The 21,472-nt window shown below is 45.9% G+C and overlaps 1 protein-coding gene and 1 non-coding gene across 3 annotated transcripts in view; both read left to right on the forward strand.

The window, feature by feature from the left end:
* ABCC4 (ATP binding cassette subfamily C member 4) overlaps nt 1–21,472 on the forward strand; it is a 237,727-nt gene that overhangs the window by 140,408 nt on the left and 75,847 nt on the right. For both annotated transcript variants that reach the window (XM_058670536.1, XM_058670537.1), the window contains one exon: nt 19,637–19,716. In XM_058670536.1, coding sequence (XP_058526519.1) covers nt 19,637–19,716 — 80 coding nt within the window. The remainder of the gene's footprint in view (nt 1–19,636; nt 19,717–21,472) is intronic.
* LOC118758086 (U6 spliceosomal RNA) lies at nt 13,104–13,210 on the forward strand. The gene has a single exon (XR_004995523.2). It is a non-coding gene; the product is annotated as a U6 spliceosomal RNA (small nuclear RNA).

A 21,472-nucleotide genomic window follows, 5' to 3' on the forward strand; every position in this document is an offset into this window, starting at 1 on the left:
TTTAGGTAGATGCAAAGCAGAACCACAGAGCCATGCGTGTTTCTGGGCTCTCTGGCCTCTTGGGTGTGGGCTGTGGAGGTGCCGAGCAGGAGGGGCATCTGAGCCTGGGGTATTTTTGCCCACCCCCCCACATAGCTTACCCTCATGCTTTTGTAACTGGGCCAAGTTTCTGGGTTGCAGCTGCCATGGGAGCAAGCTGCCACATTCCTCTTGTTTTGAACTTGACCACTAGTTACTTGGGGATTCTTCCCACCCCCACCAGGGTGACCTTTTGCATCCCTGCTTTGCGGGTCAGGGCCACCCAGTCACCATGTTAATATCTGGTCTCATAGTGGTGTGCTATAGTGGTGTCCCTTCTCAACAGGACAAATTCTGCAAATGCCAACTTCTGAACACATTCATTTCATCTTCCGTAAGCCAGTGAGGAAGTGTGGTACCTTACTCAGCCAGGCACTGTGCTTCAAGCTTGGCCAAGATGCTGCCCAAGTCGCCCGTCCTTCCATTCCGTTCTCACGGACCTTGCCGCTCACTGGGGTGGATGGATACCAACACGCAGAATTGCACTTGTGATGGGCACTGTGGGAGAAGGGCCAGGGACCAGGTGTATGGAAAGGTGACAACAGCAGATTGCAGAAAGGGCCTCTGCCGGAGCTGAGTGAGGACTGGGGTTCAGGCTCATGGGGGTCCTAGAGAGGGGGAAGGGGGTCATGCCTGGCATGGCTGGAGGCAGCACAGCAAAGCCAGGCAGGTGGATGCAGGGTTTCTAGTCACTCCATCCCCAGAGAAGTGGGTGTCTCTTTTGTTGACTAGGGTGCCCGGTGGTAACACAACCTTTCTGTCCCTATCAAAGCTCCATTTCCTGGGGAACTCGCAGAGGGAGGGGATGGGACAGGGCTCATGTGGGACTTCCTTGTTGTGAACATTTTATCATGGACATATTTCCCCTGTCACGGGCTTTGTAGCTGACTCCTCATGGCCATTTAACCTTATGGTTTGCGGCTATGTTGATTTGCTGGTTTTCATGTAATTGCATTATATGTAACTGGCAGATTTCTCACTGTTTATTACTGTTCCAAGCACCTCCCAAGGAGAACAGTAAGCCCATATATTTTATTACACCTGCATCCCAGAAAGCTCTCCTACATGAGGGGTTAAAAATCTATATTTCGCACGCTTAATTGCAACTCTAATTTTTTTAAGATAAGAGAATAATATGCCTGTGTCGATTTTTTGATATTAATAGTGGCTGGTATTTCATACATCTTCCTCTGCCACTGGCTATTTAAACAGCAAACTGCAGTGAGGTTTTAATGCTGGCGAAGGTGGAATTGATTCGTTGTGGTGGCAGGGGGCAGCAACAGGACCTTAGCAACTCCACCTCCCATATGACTTGCACACTGGAGCTAAGACCTTCCATAGTATCACAGGGTTTTATCAATCAGGAAAGAGAGGAACATTTTTCCGTAACAATAAAAATGCTGTGCAGTGGTCTCCCCCGCCCCCTCTACTCCTCCTTTCCCCCAAATAATAAAACTTTGGTGCTTAATCAGGGTTCCAGATGTTTGTATGTATTTATTTATTCGGATATTTATAGTGTTCTCTGTCAAGCAGTTTGCCTCCCTGGGTGCATTCCAGAAATTTTAAATACATACATGGCAAAGCCACAAAGATCAAAGACCTGTGTCTTATGAACTCTCACAGCCCGTTGGGCCGGTCCCTAAAATGATTTATATTAAAAGAACAGAGTAAGAACTCTTAGCTCTCTGTGTCGTGTTGTGAGGAATGTTCCAGATGGCAGTGGAAGGACCTGGCAAGAATTTGCCAGAAGAACCCATCCAGGCTGGAGTTCTTCCCCTCTGCAAGGTGAGGGGTGCTTTTCTGGAACCTTTCTGTGGTACAGGATTTCTGTTGACTGTTTTCCTTGCCTGGTTTTCCACATGTTATTGTCAATATTTCTGATATATCTTGCTTTAGAATGGGGAAGTTAAAGAGGAACTTTATCCCCCATCCTTGCGTATTAATGCTATCGTGTCAAATTTCAGGCTGTTCGTGGATAGTGAAGATTTTTATTTCTGTATTATTTTTTAAATACAAAGTAGGAGCAGTCTTCAAAAATTTCATGAAAATGGTTTTATGAAAAGCCTATTGGATAGATTTCTTTTTTTGTATGAAAATAGTTATCTTTTAATTCAATTTTCTACAAATCTTTAAAAAATATTTATTTGAAGGGAAGAGAGACAGAGACCTCCAACCCACTGCCACTCCACGGACACCCTCAATGACACCAGGGTGGGACCAGCTGAAGCCGAGAATTCAGTCGGGGTATCCCCGCATGAGTGGCAGGGATGCAACCACTTGAGCCATCAGCTGCTGACTCCCAGGGTACACTGCAGCAGGAAGCTCGAATTGGGAATAGAGCCAAGCACCCCAGGCTGGGATGTGAGCATGTTAACCAGCATCCTGACCACTGCACTAAACCCCCGCCCCTTCATCACTTCGTGAAGTACCATCAGCCTGCCATCGGTGGGAGAAACCGAACCTTCATGTGGTGACCCATCATTTCACTTAGGGCTCAAGTCTGAGAGAGGATGTGGCCAGAGGACAAAGCAGGAGTGACTGTGAAGTGGCAAGGACTGAGCCAGTGCAGGGTCATGGTCAAGGCAAGAAAGTCTCCCTTGCAGAAGGCCTTCTTGGTTGAAATTCTGCTTGGTGTTTAAGGCTCGTTGATTAGTATTTCAAATCACTGGTAAATGTTCTGGAAGTCATCAGTAGGTGCGAAGGTCTTCTCTGTTGGCCGGGAAGTGGGAAGGTGGGTAGTGTATGTGGATGCATTGACTATGTTGAATAGAACCCAGCTTTCCCTGCCACCATGCCTATCTCATGTGGTGCACGTGGTGTCTCCCACACAGCAAACGTGTCATATTAAAGTGGCCAGCCCACAACCCTGCTTCCGCGCCTGCTCAGGCTGCTGTTGCGGGAGTCTGATGGCACAACACTAACCTGGTCACGCGTTTGCAGGGTGGGTGTCCTGCAGGCACACTCGTGGACTCTCTGTAGTTCACGCCTTCTTACAGTTTTGCTTTTCCATCCTTCTTTTTGTTGGGCATGTTGGCCTCCCTTAGGTGGGAGAGTACAAAGGAGCTGTACATTAATTTAGCTCTCAGGGCTGGGAAAGCCTCTGCCTTCTGCTAGTGAGTATATGTGGAGAGGAACCTTCTGGCCTCAATTTGAGACTAGATCCCCTCTTTGGAGTTCAGCCTGGTTAATCCCTGCCTTGAAGAACGTCAAGGAGTGTAGTTTCCTTGAGCTAGACTTAACTCAGTAAGACAGTCATCTGCCCGGCCAGGGCTCCAAGCCGTTGCTGCCAGCATTTGTTTTATTGAGTTTGCTGTGTTCTTTCCTGATAATAAAGGTTATAGTATCCCTTCACTGTGAACAAAATGACTGATCATCCTTCTACTGAATGACTTTTACATTGCTGTGTGTGAAACACAGCTTACTGGCATTCATACAATGTATCATGTTTTGATTTTGCTAAATGTATTTTAAAATACATTTAAAATGTTTTACATCTTATTTGTGATTTCAGGCTGCTATCCACAGGCATGTAGCCTGCAGTTATGTATAGTAGTGTGAATCCTAGTTATGCCTCATAATCAACATTCATTATAAGTGAAAAATCCAAACCAAATGTAATTATGAAAATATTTTCCCTTTCTAACATTGTGGGCTAGAAGGTGAGCAACATTATCATGTTTACAGGGAGAACTGTAGGTGTCACTGTCATTTGTCTGGTTGCATTGTAGGATTCAAAACCAAGAAAATTGAGTTTGTGAAATGACAGTATCTATGTTGCTTATTAACTTTTTTTTAGCTTAACATTTCATTTTTTACAAGATTTACTTACTTTAATTTGAAAGGCAGATTTATGGAAAGAAGGAGCACTGATTTCACTCCCCAAATGGCCACAACAGCCAGAGTCTAGCCAATCTGAAACCAAGAGCCAGGAGCTTCTTCTGGGTCTCCCACCTGGGTGCAGGGACCCAAGGACTTGAGCCATCTTCTGCTGCTTTCCCAGACTGTAAGCAGGAAGCTGGGTGGGAAGTAGAGGAGCTGGGACACAAACCAGTGCCCTTGTGGGATGCCGGCGCTAGCAGGGAGAGGGTTAGCCTGTTGATATACCACACTGGCCCCTCAGCTTAATGCTTTATTAATTGTTATTTTGAGACAACATTTTAAATTTACACTGTAGTTAAACACTTAGTGGTTCCTTAACCTTTTTGGTGCTGGCTTCGTTGTTCTTTCCGTTTGGTTCTTTCTCTAAGGGTCTGAATTAAATGCAAACAGAACCAGAAATAACTAGAAGCAGTGTTGTAGTCAGGCTCAAGCCGGCGTCCCTGGTGGGAGGAAGGTTGTTGGGGAAGAGCGTCAGAATCGCGGCCCTCCACGACCTGGCCTCTGCAGAAGGATGGCCCAGCTCCTGATGTTGCTTCTTGTTTTTGCAATATAAATATAGATGGATGCCCCGACCATCTTCCCTGACACAAAGCCCTGAAGACTGGTCACTTTTAGGGCCTGGTTTTTCATCCCCAAATTCAGTCTAGATGCCAGGTTCCTGAACGTGGGACCCCAAGCTCCTGGCAGCCCTTGGTGTTCCCTCGCCCATCTAGCACTGCCCCCTTGCCCTCTTCCTCTCACCTGCCTGGCATCCAAGACCCTCGCACCTCATAATGGCTCCTGAGATCCCACATCTCTCCATTTGTACTGCTGGATGCTCCTTTTCTAGAATCATCTGTGTAGCATTTCCCTGCTTTAATCTCAAGGTTCGTTCTCTCGGGCCTTGCTTCCTGTTCACCTTTGCGTTTTATGCGAAGCAGCACATGCCCAGAAGACACATATTTCCTTAACTTCCATTCAGTCCCCTTGATTGTAGAAGCTGACACTTCTCCATCCCTGGTTTAGCACCCTGGCTGGTTGTGTGAGCTCTCAGAGGACAGGGACCATTTACGTCTTGGCAGGGCTTTCAATCCTGTCAGCCTTGGTGACCAGCCTTGGTGACCTGCCTTGGTACTGTGCACTGGGTTCTGACGGGCTCTGCCTGGCCTGAAATGGTAGGGAGTGGGGGCTTGGATGTACCCTCCTTGGGTTGATTTACTTGTGTCAACAAGTAGGATAGAAAGCATTCATGTTGACCCTTTGCTTCTTAACTTGAAATCCTGTCTTCAAGGACATGGGTGAAAAGAGGGTTTGCAAATGTTGGCTGTGCACAATGTTGTTGAGAAAGGCAGAGTCGCTGCAGCCTTTTCTGAAGGCTTTGCTGATGCTCTGCTGGGTGGAATCTAGAACCTAGCCTCGTCCATCGCCTAGGCCATGTCTCAGGGGTGGCGGCACCTTCGGCGCCGGCTGTGCCCGCAGCAGGAGGAGGTTCATTCTTCACCGTCTCCCCTCGGACATGGTCCTTGTTCTTCCCTGTGCTCTCCTAATGCCACAGAGACGGGCAGAGGATTCCCTCTGGCTGTGGTGCTGTCTGGCAGGGTGGTTCCCACTAGGGCCGTTGCTCTTGTCTCCCTCCTCAGGGGCTGCCACAACAGCCCTGGCACATTGGTGCCTTGTGAAACTGAGCACTCCAAGGTCATTGTCGGGGTCGAATGCCTGTGATGGGTAGAACAGATTCTGGTAGAAGAGCTGAGGATGTTGAAGCCAGTCTTTTTTTTTTTTTTTTTTAAGAATTTTTTTTTAATTGGAAAGGCAGATATATAGACAGGAGGAGAGACAGAGGAAGATCTTCCGTCTGATGATTCACTCCCCAAGTGACCGCAATGGCCGGTGCTGTGCCAATCTGAAGCCAGGTGCCAGGAATTTCTTCTGGATTTACCACGTGGGTGTAGGATCCCAAGGCTTTGGGCCATTCTTGACTGCTTTCCCAGGCTACAAGCAAGGAGCTGGATGGGAAGTGGGACTGCTGAGATTAGAACCGGCACCCATATGGGATCCAGGCACATTCAAGGCAAGGACATTAGCTGCTAGGCTATTGCACTGGGCCCACCAGTCTTTCTTTTTTATATCACAGGCTATACATAACTTGAAACTTAGCTGTTTTTCAGTATGTGTTTCAGTGGGATTAGCTGCATGTGGATCACTGTGCAACCATCCTCAGAACATTTCCATCTTCCCGCATGGAAACTTGCTCATTGAAATTTGCCCACCAACTCCTCACCACTTTCCTTGCAATCTTGGCGGCCACCCTTCTGCTTCTTATCTCTGTGAGTTTGACTGCCCTAGGTTCTTCATATAAATGACACCATCCATTATTTTTCTTTTTGGGACTGGCTCTTTCCGTTGGCAAGCTTGTTGTGACATGGGTTGCAACATTCCACAGTGTGTAGATACCACCAGAAGCCATGTAGATATTACCAATTCATTGTATGGTGGACACCGAGTTACTTTTTTTTTTTCTAAGGTTTATGTGTTTATTTGTTTGAAAGGCAGACACACACAGACACACACCCGTGTGTTCTCAGTTTCACGCCCCAGATGCCTGCAGTATTCAGGACCAGGCCAGACCAAAGCCAGGACCCTGAAGCTCCGTCCACGTCTCCCTTGTGATTGGCAGGAAGCCGAGTACCTCGGCCTCTCAGGTGCATTGTAGGAAGGAGGATTGGAGCTAGAGATGAGACCCTGTCCCAGGCACTCTGATATAGGTTGCAGGCATTCTAAGTGGTGGCTTACCCCACCGCACTACAGCCACATGCTTTGCTTGTACCCTTTGACTTAGAAACACATATTACAAGAAGCATGTGTCTGCATTGTAAAGTTTGCATCAAAATAAACATTTTTTTTTCATTTCCTTGTGCACACTTCTTAAAGTATCCTTATACCCCCAGAAGTGGAGTTGCTGGATCGCAGGCAGTCCACGTCCTGTTCTGAGAAATGGCCCTGCTCTTTTCTGTAACATCTGTGCCGTTGCGCGATCCTTCCAGCCCTGCATCAGGAGTCCAGCAATTAGGCTCTGGGTGTTTAATGGAAACCCCCCTGTAGGTTGGAGTGAATCCCCGGAGGAGGCTCCGAGGCAATGGTGGTGGCAGCGCCAGTGGGGAGTGTGAGGTGTGCTGGCACAGTTGGGCAACATACCCGCCGGCACCGCAGCCTCCGTGGGGCTGTGCTCAGAGCACGGGTTTCTTTGTTGCCAGTCTCCTCTTGTCGCCTTCTCTTGGCACCCTTCCTCTTTTTTAATCCTACACTTGAGAATTAGATCAAACGCAAACTGTGTTTAGCTTTATTTACATTTTCTTAACTCCCTTCCTGTTTTCCTTTTGACAGGCTTGGCACAAGAAGTCTTTTTCAACTACTAAATTAATTTAGGTGCTAAGCACCCCACCTGAATTCCACTGCATGCCGGCAGTTTAGATAAATGGATATTATAATCTCAGCATGTTTCTACCCAACGTGACTGGGCCAATTTGCCAGAGTCTACGAAAGTGATAATATTCTGTCAGTTTGGGACATAGAAGAGGAAGGGAAAATAGAAACCAGGGCATATATTCTTCTTGGCGTTTATTGGACACCGATGGGGAAGCTGCTGTGTGGCAGCCCATGTGGCTAAAGACACACACACGCAGGAAGCTAATGGCCCCGTGCGTGTCTGTCTCATGTGTAGGCGCGGGGGAGAAGAGACAGGCCGGAGGGAGGGCTGTTGTCAGTTGCATTCAAAGGCTTTCTAACCCTTGAAACGCCCAATCCATTGAAGATTGCAGGCTGTCTTTAATGGTTTTATCGATTTGATGATTGGCTCTCAGTGTATTTTATTTACCACTGAAATGTTTCGGCTTTGTTAGCACTTAATGCGAAGAAATCTCCTATTTGGCACCGCTTTGATAGACGAAAAAACTGCTTAGATTGGCAGGAAAATTTGTTTCGCTGCGGTGTGTTTAGGTACAGATTCGTGTGACTTCTTTTGCCTTCTCCCAATCATTTCATGCCATAGTTAACTGAGAAACAGACATGCACGGGTGTACTGTCATTTGCTGTAAGAGCAACTTGAAATACACACAGATCTGACTGCAGGGCCACAGAAATGGATGAAGCATTGCTAACCTGGGCAGCTCTTGAGCAGTTTCTATCTTTTTGAAATAGGAAATGTACAATAGATTCTCTATTCGGCATTAACAGACTGCATATAAATTTAATATTCGATACCCAACATGGCCCAAGAAAAGTGAGTTTTTATTTCTTCCTGTTCATTCAACAAGTCCTAAGACCAGAGTTAAAATGTGTTTTGCCAGTAAATTCTCCCTGAAGTTTTCTTCACCTTGTATATGCATAATTTAGTTTTGATCTACTAAAGTAAATTCAAGAGGGTTTTTTTGGGGAGAATCTGATAATTATCTTAGGTTTAAACATTTTTTCCATTAGACTTGTATTCATTTTCCAGAAATGATGCTGCCTAGTACATAGCTTCTTTCTCAGTAGAAGAAATACAATGAATATGAATTCACTGCTTAAAGCATTATTTTTCATTGAATGGTAGCAGTTGTGAGAATACAGTGGTTTACAGAGCTAAGATGGGAGCCACTTGCACAGCTCCTGCCACACAGCACCCAAAGGCCCGTTTTCAGCCAGCTCTGCCACCTCTGAGTCAGACGCCAGTCAGTGACAAAGGACAGCAATTAGCCTGTTCAAAGGTGGCAGCATCGGTGAGGAGACGGGACAGGTGCAGGTCAACCAGGACCAATGGTGCCAGGCGGCCTTGTCCTTGATTCTTTCTCCATGGGAAGGAATGAACTTGCAGGCAGTTAACAGAGTCCTGAGAAACGTGATTTAACGTCTTTGGGAATGATCGGCAGCATGGAAGGTAGATCCCTGGGTTTTCAAGGCAGTGTTGTGTTAGGAAAGGACATCTAATTGGAGGGGACCAAGCTGATAAGGAAGGCTCTGGGATTCAGAAACTTTGAAGGGGGTTTTGCTGGGTTGACAGGTTGCGCATCGGATCAAGGGTTTTTATGGAGGGTGATGGTATGCTGCCAGAGAAATGCCCACAACTTGCCTTGCCTTGGGGCACAAGGTCAGTCCCAAGTTTCTTTCTCCTGCCCAGAGTGAATAAACATTGTAAGTAGGTGTGGTCAGCTGTCCAACTCTCCCTGCTCTGTTGGAAAGAAAAGTTGCATGGCTACAGTGTTCAGAGCCAAGAGGACTTGCATGGGAACAGCTGAACACACTTTGAATCATGCAGCTGAGCCGTCGGCTAAGTGAGGGAGAGAATGAATATCACGCACAGAGGTTGGATGTCTTTTTATGGGAGAACAAAAGAGTTTCGATTCCTTCACGTTGAGTTTAGCCTAGCCATTGTGTAGCCGAGGAGGTTTAATGAATCATTGTTTAACTAAGATCCTGCCAAGTATTTGACCATTAAATAGTCTCCCATGTGTATAGAGTTCTTCTCTGACAGACTCTTATTTGACTGTGATTAATTAGCATTCAATTGTTATTTGATTACCTCTGCAGAAATCTATGAACAGTTTGTGTTCCGATTAAGTTATTTGATGTAGTAACACTCGCAGGGCTGGGGAGGTCAGTTCAGCCATTATGGCATCCTGCTACCATAAGGACAACTGCCGTGGTTGCCGGGAGCTCACGGACAGCCCCCAAGTAGGCAGAACTTGGAATCTGGAATCTACCTTTCTTCTCAGTGCTGAACGCACTGTTTGGATAATTCCCAGTGATAGCATAAATCTATTTTTAAAATCTATTTGAGAGAAAGAAGGAGACAGGTAGAGTTCTCATATGCTGTTTCACTCCTCAAATATGTGCAGTGGCCTGGAAAGAGACAGGCCAAGGCTGGGAGACCAGAACACAGTCCGGGTGTCCCATAGGGGTCTCTTTAACCCAGTACCTACATTACCAGGAAGCTGGAACGAGGAGCCAATCTAGAACCAGGAGTCCAATCCAGAGTTGGAACCACCGGGGGGCTGTTTGCAGTACCTATAAATCTTATTTAGGTACTGAGATTAACTTGCAGCTATTTTTTGGGCTATGTTGACTCTTTTAAGCAAGAGTTATTGAGGTATTGAGGCTTTTCTCAGTTCACAATGAAGCATCATGCATTCATATGCATTGGGAACACTGAGCAGGAGAGGTTGACCAGCTGGATGGATTGAAAATAACGTGTAAGGAAGAAGAGTGATATTTCACATGTTCTGGTTTGGGACTCACTCCACCTATAGAATAGCCCTGGGACAGAGGGGATTGAATAGTGAGAACTTAACATATAAGGCAGGTCTTTGTGTGTAGGGAGTGAGCAGGGAAGTAGGAATGAAAAAAATAATTATATTTCAGGAGCAAATACACATGAATAGTTCAGAAAGAGGGTAATGAGCGTGTCAGGTGTTGTAAAAGGCAAAAAGAATGAAGACTGAAATATTGCAAAAAGAATGAAGAATGAAATATTGCTTCTTGGCCTTTTGGCTAAGAACAAGTGAAGGCTGGGGAAATGCCAGATGCTGGTTGTAGAAAGCAGAGGAACGGTGGTGTAGAGAGTGGCAGGAGCCTGCCCTGCGAAGGGCTGTGGCGAACTGAAACCACTGTGATGCTCCGTAACAAAAACTGCAGGTGTGGCCAAGAGGTTATTCCCATTCTGAGCTTTTTGTGACTGGCAGCACTGACACTAGTATTTCAAGTTCTCACACATTTTATCTGAGTCTTTGAAAGAAGTCATGCAATTATTGCTAATGATTTTTGTCCTGGCTTCTTAATGGGTGTCCTTTTTGAAAAACCCAACAAGGGTTTCTGCATTCACAGGTAGCACAGCCTCGCTGGTTTGATGTGACATCTGTTGGCGGTTCCCAGATATTAAAATGATGCGCTGGAGATAGAACCAAAGATCGGGTTTGGGTGTCAGTTGATGCGCTTCCAGCACACCTTTGGTTGCTTTACATAGGGTGGGGAGTGGGAGGGCCCATTGTCTTCAAGTTCAGTCACGTTCTCGCCCCAAGTGTTTTGCTGTCCTATTTTTGAGCATAACATACACCCCTCTGTGTATCAGAGATAGAAGGAGCTGAGTCCTCAGGCCGGGTGGCAGTTTCTGCTCAGAAGAACCTCAGGGATTGTGCTGGTTTAAATAGGTAACCTATAGGCACTTTTGCCACTTTCTCCAAGGGACATGTTCTTGAAACAACTGGATCTTTCCAGACTTCCCTGCCCCTACACCTATGCTCCCCCACCTTAACTGGCCACAAATGGAGATAGTAGATGAGGAAAAGGTCCCTCTTGGAGACTTGCAGGAGGGGACAGTGATCTACAGTTTCCTGTTACCTTGGCATCAGAGATTGTTAACCAAAGCTCTGTGGTCACACTACTTCCTGTGGTTCACAGCCTAGGAATCCTCTTCGGGGAAAGCCCTGTCACTCTCATCACCCATGTCCTATTCCAGAGCTCTGTCTCAGAAGTTCTTGTGCTTGCAGCTGCCCAGGAGTGCGCACTTCCCTGGCCACATGGCAGATTGGGGGCTGGAGTCTCCTGGCTGGGCTATGTGTGAGATCCACAGGTTTGGTCTGGTCTTCCTTTTTTTTTTTTTTTTGCTATTTAATGCTGATAGAGTGTGAAATCATGATGGTTAGCCACAGCAGAGCGTGTAGTACTGTGATTTCCTGAGGCCGTTTGTGCAATGTATCTACTCCTGGTAATCCCCTGGGAAGCCTCCTTGCTGTGAGCAGTTGGATTTTCCCTGAGTCATACAACATGTGAAGGCCTGGGATGAGCTGAGGCTCAGGCCCCTGAATTCTGCTCATCCAATTGTACATTTGATCAGACACGTGGCCTATTGATTTCATTGTGTACCTATTAACTGGCTCTTTCAGCTTAGGGTTACTTAGTGCAATTTAGTTTTGAGTTGATCAGATGAAATATTTGACTTTAATTAGGGTTTCCAGAGAGAGAGAGATGCTGAAACTCTACTGGTCAGGAGTGATATTCAAAGTAATTTTCAGCCTATGTAGAAGGCATCAGCCAGTCAGAAGGGGCCTGGCCTTCCAAGAGCTGGTTTGGTCATAGCCTTTCAGGGAAGCCTAGCAGCAGCCTTGCCTGGCACTCTGTTGGCTCACCCCTTTGGGAGTTGTCTAATAGTATAGCTGTGTTCGGCAAAGTAGCGCCATAATGCATATATGGACATGAATGCCCTGGTGTGGGTCTCTGTACTGCTGGGTATCTGTGAGTGAGTTCCTTGCCATCTCTAAGTCCCTAATGACTCTTCTTCAAGATGGAACCAATATTTGCCATAGTTTGGAGATGGTGTGTTTGTTATGCTTAGCATGGTGTCTGCCACTTAGTTCTCTGTGTGGGAGCCCTCTTAGAAAGTGTGAATGAACCCTGATGAGCAGAGGAAAAGACCCTCACTTGCACACGCCAGGATCCCATATGGGCACCGGTTCTAATCCTGGTGGGCCCACTTCCTATCCTGCTCCCTGCTTGTGGCCTGGGAAGGCAATTGAGGATAGCCCAAAGCCTTGGGACCCTGTACCCACGTGGGAGACCCAGAAGCAGCTCCTGGCTCCTGGCTTTGGATCAGCACAGCTCAGGCCGTTGTGACCACTTGGGGAGTGAATCAATGGATGTAGGATCTTTCTCTCTGTCTGTCCTCCTCGCTATATATCTGACTTCCCAATAAAAACAAATAAATCTTATAAAGATGAAGGAAGCAGGCAGGCTGGGGACAATGACAAGTTAAGACCATTGGAATCTCAGAAACACTGTTGTTGGGGATGTGGGGTGCATCTAGGTAAGCCGACAGCTTCTAAGAACTTTGCCAGGTTTACCTACAGGCAATTTACTCTCAGTCCTCCAAACACTACTTCTGAGCTGTCAAAGGGGAAAAAATTTTTTAAAAAATGCGTTTGTGATCTGTATCTTTTATTTAAGGTGGCAGAGTCCACATGGAAGCATTTCTAACAAAATGATTGAAATGTTTTAAAAAGGCAGAATGAAAACCTTTAACTTAAAAGGTCGGTTAGCAATTTGGAAATTTATGTGAAATTCACCATTCTCCCAGTGAATGTTGGCAAATCCGTCTCTTGTTGGACCTGTCATGTTCTTGTGGTCAAGATGTCAGGGTTGTGCTCGCTTCGGCAACACGTATACTAAAATTGGAACGATGCAGAGAAGATTAGCATGGCCCGTGCGCAAGGATGACATGCAAATTCGTGAAGCGTTCCATATTTTTTAGCAATAATAATAAAATGTAAAAAAAAAAAAAAAGATGTCAGGGTTGCGAGAAGAGGAATTGGGGAAGTGAGGGTATGATGTGGGACTGACCCAAGGTGACCCCCTCCGTGTGGAGCTGGGAACAGCCAGTGCTGGGACTCCCGCATACGGCCTTGTCCACATTGCTCCTACTTCCTCTACTGGAGGTGTGGCGGTGGGTACCTGAATGGTAGACAGTTGGTCCGTGGGTTAGCTCCCTGGCCACCTTCAGCCAGTTCCCCATGCTCCATGCTGAGGAGGTTCCTGAGAAGGGCTGCCCGGTCATCCAGAGCCTGATCAGTGGGGATGAGGAAGTTCAGGTCAGCAAGAGGGAGGGAAAGTGCAGAGGCTGAGGTCTAGGTGAATTAAGCGAGTGGAGCCTGAGGATTCCGGAAGCAGGACGGAAGCCAAGGGAAGGCTATCATTGGAGTGTGCATGCGTGGTTCCAAGCGGGAAGGCCCATCTCTTCCAAGTCTCTCTCTTTGCTGTTCTTAATGATAGGCTGGCCGTGATACAGAGGAAGTATGTAAATGAGACTCTTAAGTGGACAGTTAAGACCAACTGGTAATTTTATGTGACTTTTTTCAATTTGATTGTTTTTGTTTTGGGATTTACTTATTTATTTGAAAGGTAGAGTTACAAAGAGAGCAAGAGACAGAGATCTTTCATCCTCAGGTTCACACCCCAAATGGCCGCAAAGGCCATTGATGGACCAGGAGCTTTTTCTGGGTCTTCCATGTGGCTGACCGGGGCCCAAGGACTTGGGTCATCTTCTGCTGTTTTCCCAAGTGCGTTAGCAGGAAGCTAGGAGTAGGGTGGCTAGGACTCGAACCAGCATGCTTAATCTGGGATGCTTGTGCTGCAGGCCAGGTGGTGGCCTAAGACCTATGCCATGATGCTGGCCCCATGGAAGGATAAGGGACCTCATGGTGCCTGGTTCCTGCCACTTTCTGCTTGATGTCATTCTGTAAACCTCCCCTATGTGGAAGACCTTCTGACAGGAAGGACAAAGACTAAGCCAAACTAGCAGACATCTGAAGTGCCTATTCCTATCTTCATGCTGTTCTGAGCTGAACTGCTTGATGTAGAATGGGGCAGGAAGGCCATGGTGGCTCAGCTTCTTGCATGGCTTCCTTACCTCCATGCGCCCCCAGAATCCCGCTTTTGATGATCCTTTTCAGCTCAGTGACTCTGAGCTCAGCCCACCTCACTTTAGACCATCCTTGCCCTAGAAGATTACATTTTGCCTGACATACATACCCATTACATTGTACCTGCACACTGTTCTCTTTCTGCTTTAGATAGACTCTATTCTTTGAAATGGACGGTGTGGGCTTTGAGTCTACTCCTTACCAAAACAGCAGTTCTTTTACTTGTCACCAACTACTGCCAGCTGCCATTTGCTCCAGGTATGTGAACATCCACCCTCACACTTAACCAGGTGTCTACCACAAGTTCAGCACCTGTAGCTTCTAAACCTCTAAATAAGAATTAGGTTCCCAACCCACCTGTGAAGTTACATGTGTTTACATGTGAAGAAAGTCGTTTTTCCAGGATGTTCACTGAACCCATCTGCCTTTACTCTTGAGGTCAGGTATAACATAGCCTGGCCACATTAGGGCCTCTATTGCTATAGGAAGAGTGGGACCCAGGGCTGGCATTGTGGCTTGGCTGATAAACTGCTGATCACAACATTGGCATCACCCTGGAATGCTGCTCAAGTCTTGGCTACTCAGCTTCTGATCCAGCTTCTTGCTGATGTGCCCGGGAAGGCAGCAGATGATGGCTCAGGCACTTGATCCTGACTTCTGGCTGTGTCCTGGCCCACACCTAACTATTGCAGTGGTTTGAGGAGTGAAGCAGTGGATGGGTGATCTCACTGTTCCTCTGTTTCTGCTTCTATTTCACTCTACCTTTTTTTTTTTACATTTTATTATTATTATTATCATTTTATAATACAGTTCCATAGGCTCCTGGCATTTCCCTTATCCCCTCCCCCCACCTAGTTCCTCTATATCATTACTAAAATATAGTTCTTCATACACAGTCATATGTCCATCATTGTGGGCATGGACAATGGCAGAGAGTCCAGCATCCTATTGTCAAGATATAGTAAACAGTTTCGTTGTAAGTCCATCTTAGTCTGGAAGTAGAAATGCATACTACGTTGTTTCTTCACATCTGGATGATAGTCTCCATTTCACGCTACTGTACCTCCCCTTAAATGAAAAGTCATAATACAAAATCAACAATAGAAAGAAAAATAGAAATGTACAATGCCATGAAGTTAAATGGCATGTTACTAGATGTGACAGTCTCCATTACACAGCTACTATGCATTCCCTTAAGTGAAAAGCCACAAAACAAAATCAACATCAGGGAGAAAAAGAAATTAACACCACCATGAAGTTAAATAACATGCTACCACATGACTAACATGTAGCTGAAGAAATGAAAATCAAGAACCTTCTTGAAGAAAATCACTCTGCCTTTCAGATAGGTAAGTTACTTGTAAGAATGGACTCACAGGAACTCCTGACGCATGTCACATAATGGATGAATCTCAACAACCTCAGACTAAGTGAAAGACTTAGGGCCTAATGTTGTTTGACTCCTTTTATATGAAATGAGCTGCAGGGACATAGGAATAGACAGGAGATAGACCGATGAGTGCAGAAGAGCTGGTGTCAGTAGAAGCGATGTAGGTGATTTTACAGCGGGATCAAATATCTTAAAATTGATTTTTGGTGTTGATTGCATCCGTTGATAAACTTAGCAAAATTCATTGAGTTTTATGCATGCGTGAATTTTGACACATGTGTCAATAAAAATGCCTCAGAACCTCAATAGTTACAAGTATCTGTGTACTCCTTGGTGTAAAAAAGAATGGGGCTCAAACTAGATGTTGATACATCTAAATTTTTAAATTCTAGTTTGATTTTAAGGAAATTGAGGCATCTGATGAGAATAAAATTAGAATCAGTTTAAAAATAGTTTAGACTACTTTAGATTTAGTTCCTAAACTGCAACCACTTATGAATTAATATTTTGACAAGATGTCTCATTTCATCTTTTTGTAGGTAAAATAAGAAAGCCTGAGCAGTTAGGAGAACGCTGATTTGGTTATATGATACAAGAGCTGAAGGCAGGATGACTTTTCTCAGCTACTTAACAATTCTCCCTTTTTCATCTCCGTACTTTGTTCTCACATGAATAAGAATTAAAAAAAAGAACAAAAGAGACAAATGGAGGGCCCGGCGCAGTGGCCTAGCGGCTGAAGTCCTCGCCTTGAGCACGCCGGGATGCCTTATGGGCGCCTGTTCATATTCCGGCAGCTGCACTTCCCATCCAGTTCCCTGCTTGTGGCCTGGGAAAGCAGTCAAGGATGGCCCAATGCTTTGGGACCCTGCACCCACCTGGGAGACCTGGAGGAAGTTCCTGGCTCCTGGATCCTGGCTCCGGATCGGCACAGCACCGGCCGTTGCGCTCACTTGGGGAGTGAATCATTGGATGGAAAATCTTCCTCTCTGTCTCTCCTACTCTCTGTCTCTCCTCCTCTCTGTATATCCTACTTTGTAATAAGAATGAATAAATCTTTTTTTTAAAAAAAGAGAGACAAATGGAAAGGTGCCCATCTCACATTAGAGACCCTTTTTGGACATGTAGGTTGTTTCCTGCTTGGCTGGCTGAATAGTGAATGCCGGGTTGCATGGGTGAAGCACTGATCATCCCATTGTGATACTTCCTAGAATGGAATTTCTGAGTCAAAAGGGATGTCCTCTAAAATTGTTAATATATATTCCTCAGCCTAAAGTCCACCCCTGTGCCATGCAGGAATGGAATGATATGTGTTTTTATGAAGTGTTAGTTTAACAATTGTAAGATTTTGATGTGTTCCAGCATATCTTCTACATCATGTGCAATGTGTCTGAGAAGATACAGACAGTACCTGGAGTGATGATTTTAATCCTAGTCATGGATTAAAACTGACTCACAGTGCAGAGGAAGTGACCAAGGCAGAATCTTGTGTCTTGGGAAGGTTCGTTGAGTCACCACGGGGAAGAAGCTGTGGAAGTCTGGGATGGCCATGATTGACTTCCTTCAAGTGTGTGAAGCATGTCAGGTCAGGAGAGATGAGCGTCCTCTTCTTGAGGCTCTCAGGGCAGAATGAGCAGCAGTAGCAGTTGGATATTTCAGATGGCCAAGAGTCAAGCCCTTTTCTAATGGAACAGTGGGAAAGTGGATTGGATTCTCTAGGAAGTTGACCCCCTTTCCCTCTCCATCCCTGGACATGTTCCAGCCAAGGACCAAGTGTCATTTGGGAAGGGAAGCATGACGTGTGTGGAGAGAGTGCGGCATAAAGATTTGATCTGGAGACCTCCAAGAAAATGACTCCAAGGCCATAACAACCTTAATGACTGGAACCTAGTGCAAAGCCAGATGAAAGTGATCTGCAAGCATGTTTGTTTTCGTTTGTTAGAACCTGCAAGTAGCTACTGCACTTCTCAGCTCACACTTTCTACATTCAGCTCATCTGTGAACATGCCGGACTTTGACACTGAGCTCTGTTATCCAACAGCTGCTTTGGGAGATGCCTTGTTTATGGCCTCCAGTGTTTCATGCTGTTTGCCAGCCATGGGTTTCTCAGTCCTTAACGCTCAGGCCTCTGGTAGAAAGTGGAGGGGTGATTTTTCACGTGCTAGTCTTTGTGAGGCTTTTCTTTGATTAGAATGTTGCCTCCATGTGTTAAAAGGTTTTTAACATTTTCATTGAGGAAATACCAGAAATTTTAATTACATCTCTTCATGTGTTTTCATATATTTTTTTCTTTAAGTTGGTGTGGATAAGAAAAAAAAAACAAAAACAAAAAAACAAATGGGCCGCAAACTCCACAGCAGTATGGGGAGGAGTTGCCCATTGGATTATACTGCTTTGCAGGCCCAGCTGATAAAGTGAAGGCCTGACCCCTCCCCTGCCCCACACGCCAGGGGCAGACTTTGGAGCTGCTCCTGAACTGAGTTGCCAAGGAGTGTGGCTTCCTCCCAGGGAGGAAGAGCCTGCAGGCCCACCTCTAACAAAGTGCTGGCCCCGTGACCAGGTTCTTTCCCAAGCAGCTGCCTGTTGAGTCCTCAGGACGGCTCTCTGCCAGAGGTGTTATTAGAGGCCAAGCAAAAGGGCACTGGACCTGCTAACGGTGGAGCCTTCTAGAGTCCCTGTGCCTTAGTCAAGAGACAGGACACTCAAGCCTCCACTTGTCTATGGCTTGCACACCCTGCACTTCCTTGTAAGTTACCTCCAGCCGACACTGTGGGGTCCCACCCCTCACCTGTGGATGACTTGCCAAGGCTTCCTTTAAGAAAGCAGCTGACGGTCTAGATCACAGATGGGGAATGTCCAGCCTGCAGGCCGTGAAAGGACTTAAGAAGTTGGTTGGTCTGTGCCTGCCAAAGCAACCAAAGGTAGCACTCAAATGTCAAGAAAACAGACTAATTTTTAAGTTGATTGCTTTGGCCAGCAAATGATGTTATACGTATCCAAATCAAGTGGTCCTTGGTAGAAGAATAGTTCATGACCTACCCCTAGACAAATACCAGTTTTCAGCATTCACATCAAAATAGTCTCTGTGTGTGTCTGGGAAGCTTCAATATTTTTGAGTGAAATCAAAAGAGTGACAGTTACTCATGTCTAGTTCTAACCTTCTGCTTCTGAAGCCATTATGATATACCATTTTCTTGGATTCTGCTTGATAAGGGAAACAAATTCAAAGATAAAAAGGAATCTTAAATAATCCTCTCTTTTCCTACCTGCCTTCCTCTTGCCTTCTTGGATGCTTAAAAATCAGACAGTGTTGGTGACGCTTAGCTCATGTCTGAAAATAATAACTTGTACTCAGGTAACTGACAGCTTTGGAATGGCAGGATTCCAACTCTGCCCTGAACGGAAGTTGTCATGGAACATTTGGGAGGTGGAGGGGGTGGGCAGCTACAATTATACTGCATTAAGAAATGTATCACTTGCAAAATCTTTTCTCACGAGGAAAGCAAAATTAGCACAACAAATAGGATAAATTTGTATGTCTCACCTTTACCTACTCAGCACCTGCTTGAAAATCCTAGGTGGGCTTTAACAATGAGGGCACCCCTGGAAGCCCACCAAGTCTTCCCAGTACTTTCACTAGTTCTTCCTCTTGTTCTTTATATCATAGCCATTCCTCTGCCATTTATTTGCTTGGTATTTTTTATTTCTCCTTAGGGATCATCCTATTAAATTTTCTTTACTACTGACATGGGCTTATTTTGAATGAATGCGTAATCTGTTAAATGCACGTGTACTTAGAAGCATTGCTTTGATTGGTTGGTTGTCTGTCTGGGGGAAATGACTAATTTCTCACATCCTGATCTTGCAGGAAGAATTTTGAATCGTTTCTCCAAAGACATCGGACACATGGATGACTTGCTGCCCCTGACATTTTTAGATTTCATCCAGGTAATGTAACAGGCATTTCACATCCTCCAATGGGAGGCTGATGTCTGTGTTTTTTGAGGCCTTTTCGGGGAGTGGGGGGTGAGGGTGGGGCTCCAGGCCTGGTGGTGTGTAATGTTACCTTAATAAAAGGCCATGTTTGTAGAAGTAAGGTGTGGCTGTCATTGGGCGGCTAAGTTGGCGTGAGTAATGCCTTGTGTGTGGGAGTGGCTACCCAGTCGTGTCAGAGTTGGTTCGAGGCAGCTAACATGCTGGAGTGGCTCTGCATCTGCCTCCCGGGGATCTGGCGTGCATTGCGCTTTACTGTGAACACATTTCATAATGTAGAAACAATCACTGCTCACAGAAAGATAGCCTAGATTAACCAAATTATGCATTGTGTTACCACAAAGGGCAAATATTTACTGCACCGTTTTTTTGGGGATAAAACCAGGTGTGGTTCCTTACAAAGAAAAGATTAGTAATAATAAGCTGAAAATAATACTTTGTTAGCTGGGACAATGGGGAGCAGTTATGGCACACACAGAGCCTCTAAAAGCAAGCATGTTTAAGCCAATCATTTGAGTACAGGATCAAAGTCATCTCAGAAAATGTCTTTTTTGTTTTTCTAGGCAGCTTTTCTTTTCACACGTTGATTGCTCTGTGTTAAGATGCCTTTTTGTTTAGAAAAAAAAAGACAACCACCCCACAGAAATACCTTCTGCATAGAGCAGTGGTTTTGCCTGTGAACTTGAGGTTCTTAATAATAATAATGTCAGGTCGCCTCATCTCTCAGCTCTTCATTCAGCTGCGTTGCCCTCGTGGCCCTATTTTTTTCTGTTGCTTAATTCTGTCTGCTTTACAGCAGGTCAACCTGGAGAGCTTTCTTCTTTTCCGAATGTTTGTTTTAGAAATGAAAGGCCTTTAAAACCTCGGCAGCTCTGGCTGACACTTCTTGAGTTCGAACCTTTTGCTTTTTCACTTTCCCTGCGTGCCAGTTTGCAGGCTTTCTGATCCTGAGCTGAATCGCTGGCCGAAAGTAGTCATGCCACAGTGGGGGGTCCACAGTCCTGGCCCCGGGGAGGGGAGGGGAGGAGACCTCTCTCTTTCCCACCCCCCCCATCAATGTTCCAATGCTTGTTATGGCAGAGCCTCCAGATCTCACTTGTGGAGCCATGTTCGTAGAAGGAGCCAGAATGACTGAATTTGTAAAATGATCTCTGTGAGATAAGTTAGGAGCAGCCCTGAGATGATGACAGGAATTGCTGCAGGTCCCACACGAAAGTGGCTGCGAGTGACTGCAGAGAGCAGGGCCTGTGGCAGAGGCGCTGGTGTCAGCCTGCCCGTGCGGCCAGGACTCACCGGAGACGGGCAGGTTGATGTTTACTGCACATGGAAATCTCTGGTGCTCTGCTTACCTTTCTCTGCTGTGGCTGCAAACTTGCTTTAAAAATATGCCCTGTTGGGCCTGCCTGTGCCATTCCCCAGAGGCACCATTTTACTTCCAGATGGGTTCGTTTTTGAGACAGGATACTGATGGCTGTAAGAATGTGTTTCATGCCTGGTTATGAAGTACTTGGAGATTTAGGGAAAGGTTCCGTTTCTTGGGAGGTGCTGTGCCCTCTGTGGCCCACCGTGCGCTCAGAAGGTTGGGCCCTTTTCAGAAGGAGCCCACGTGGAGGGACAGGGATGCGCGACTTGATCTCACTCTAACACATACTCAGCAGTGTGAGGAGAGAAGTCTGCCGTTCTTACACTTTTTTTTAGCTGCGGAGACAAG

Source organism: Ochotona princeps, chromosome 12 (genome assembly GCF_030435755.1).
Source record: "Ochotona princeps isolate mOchPri1 chromosome 12, mOchPri1.hap1, whole genome shotgun sequence".
NCBI lineage: Eukaryota > Metazoa > Chordata > Mammalia > Lagomorpha > Ochotonidae > Ochotona > Ochotona princeps.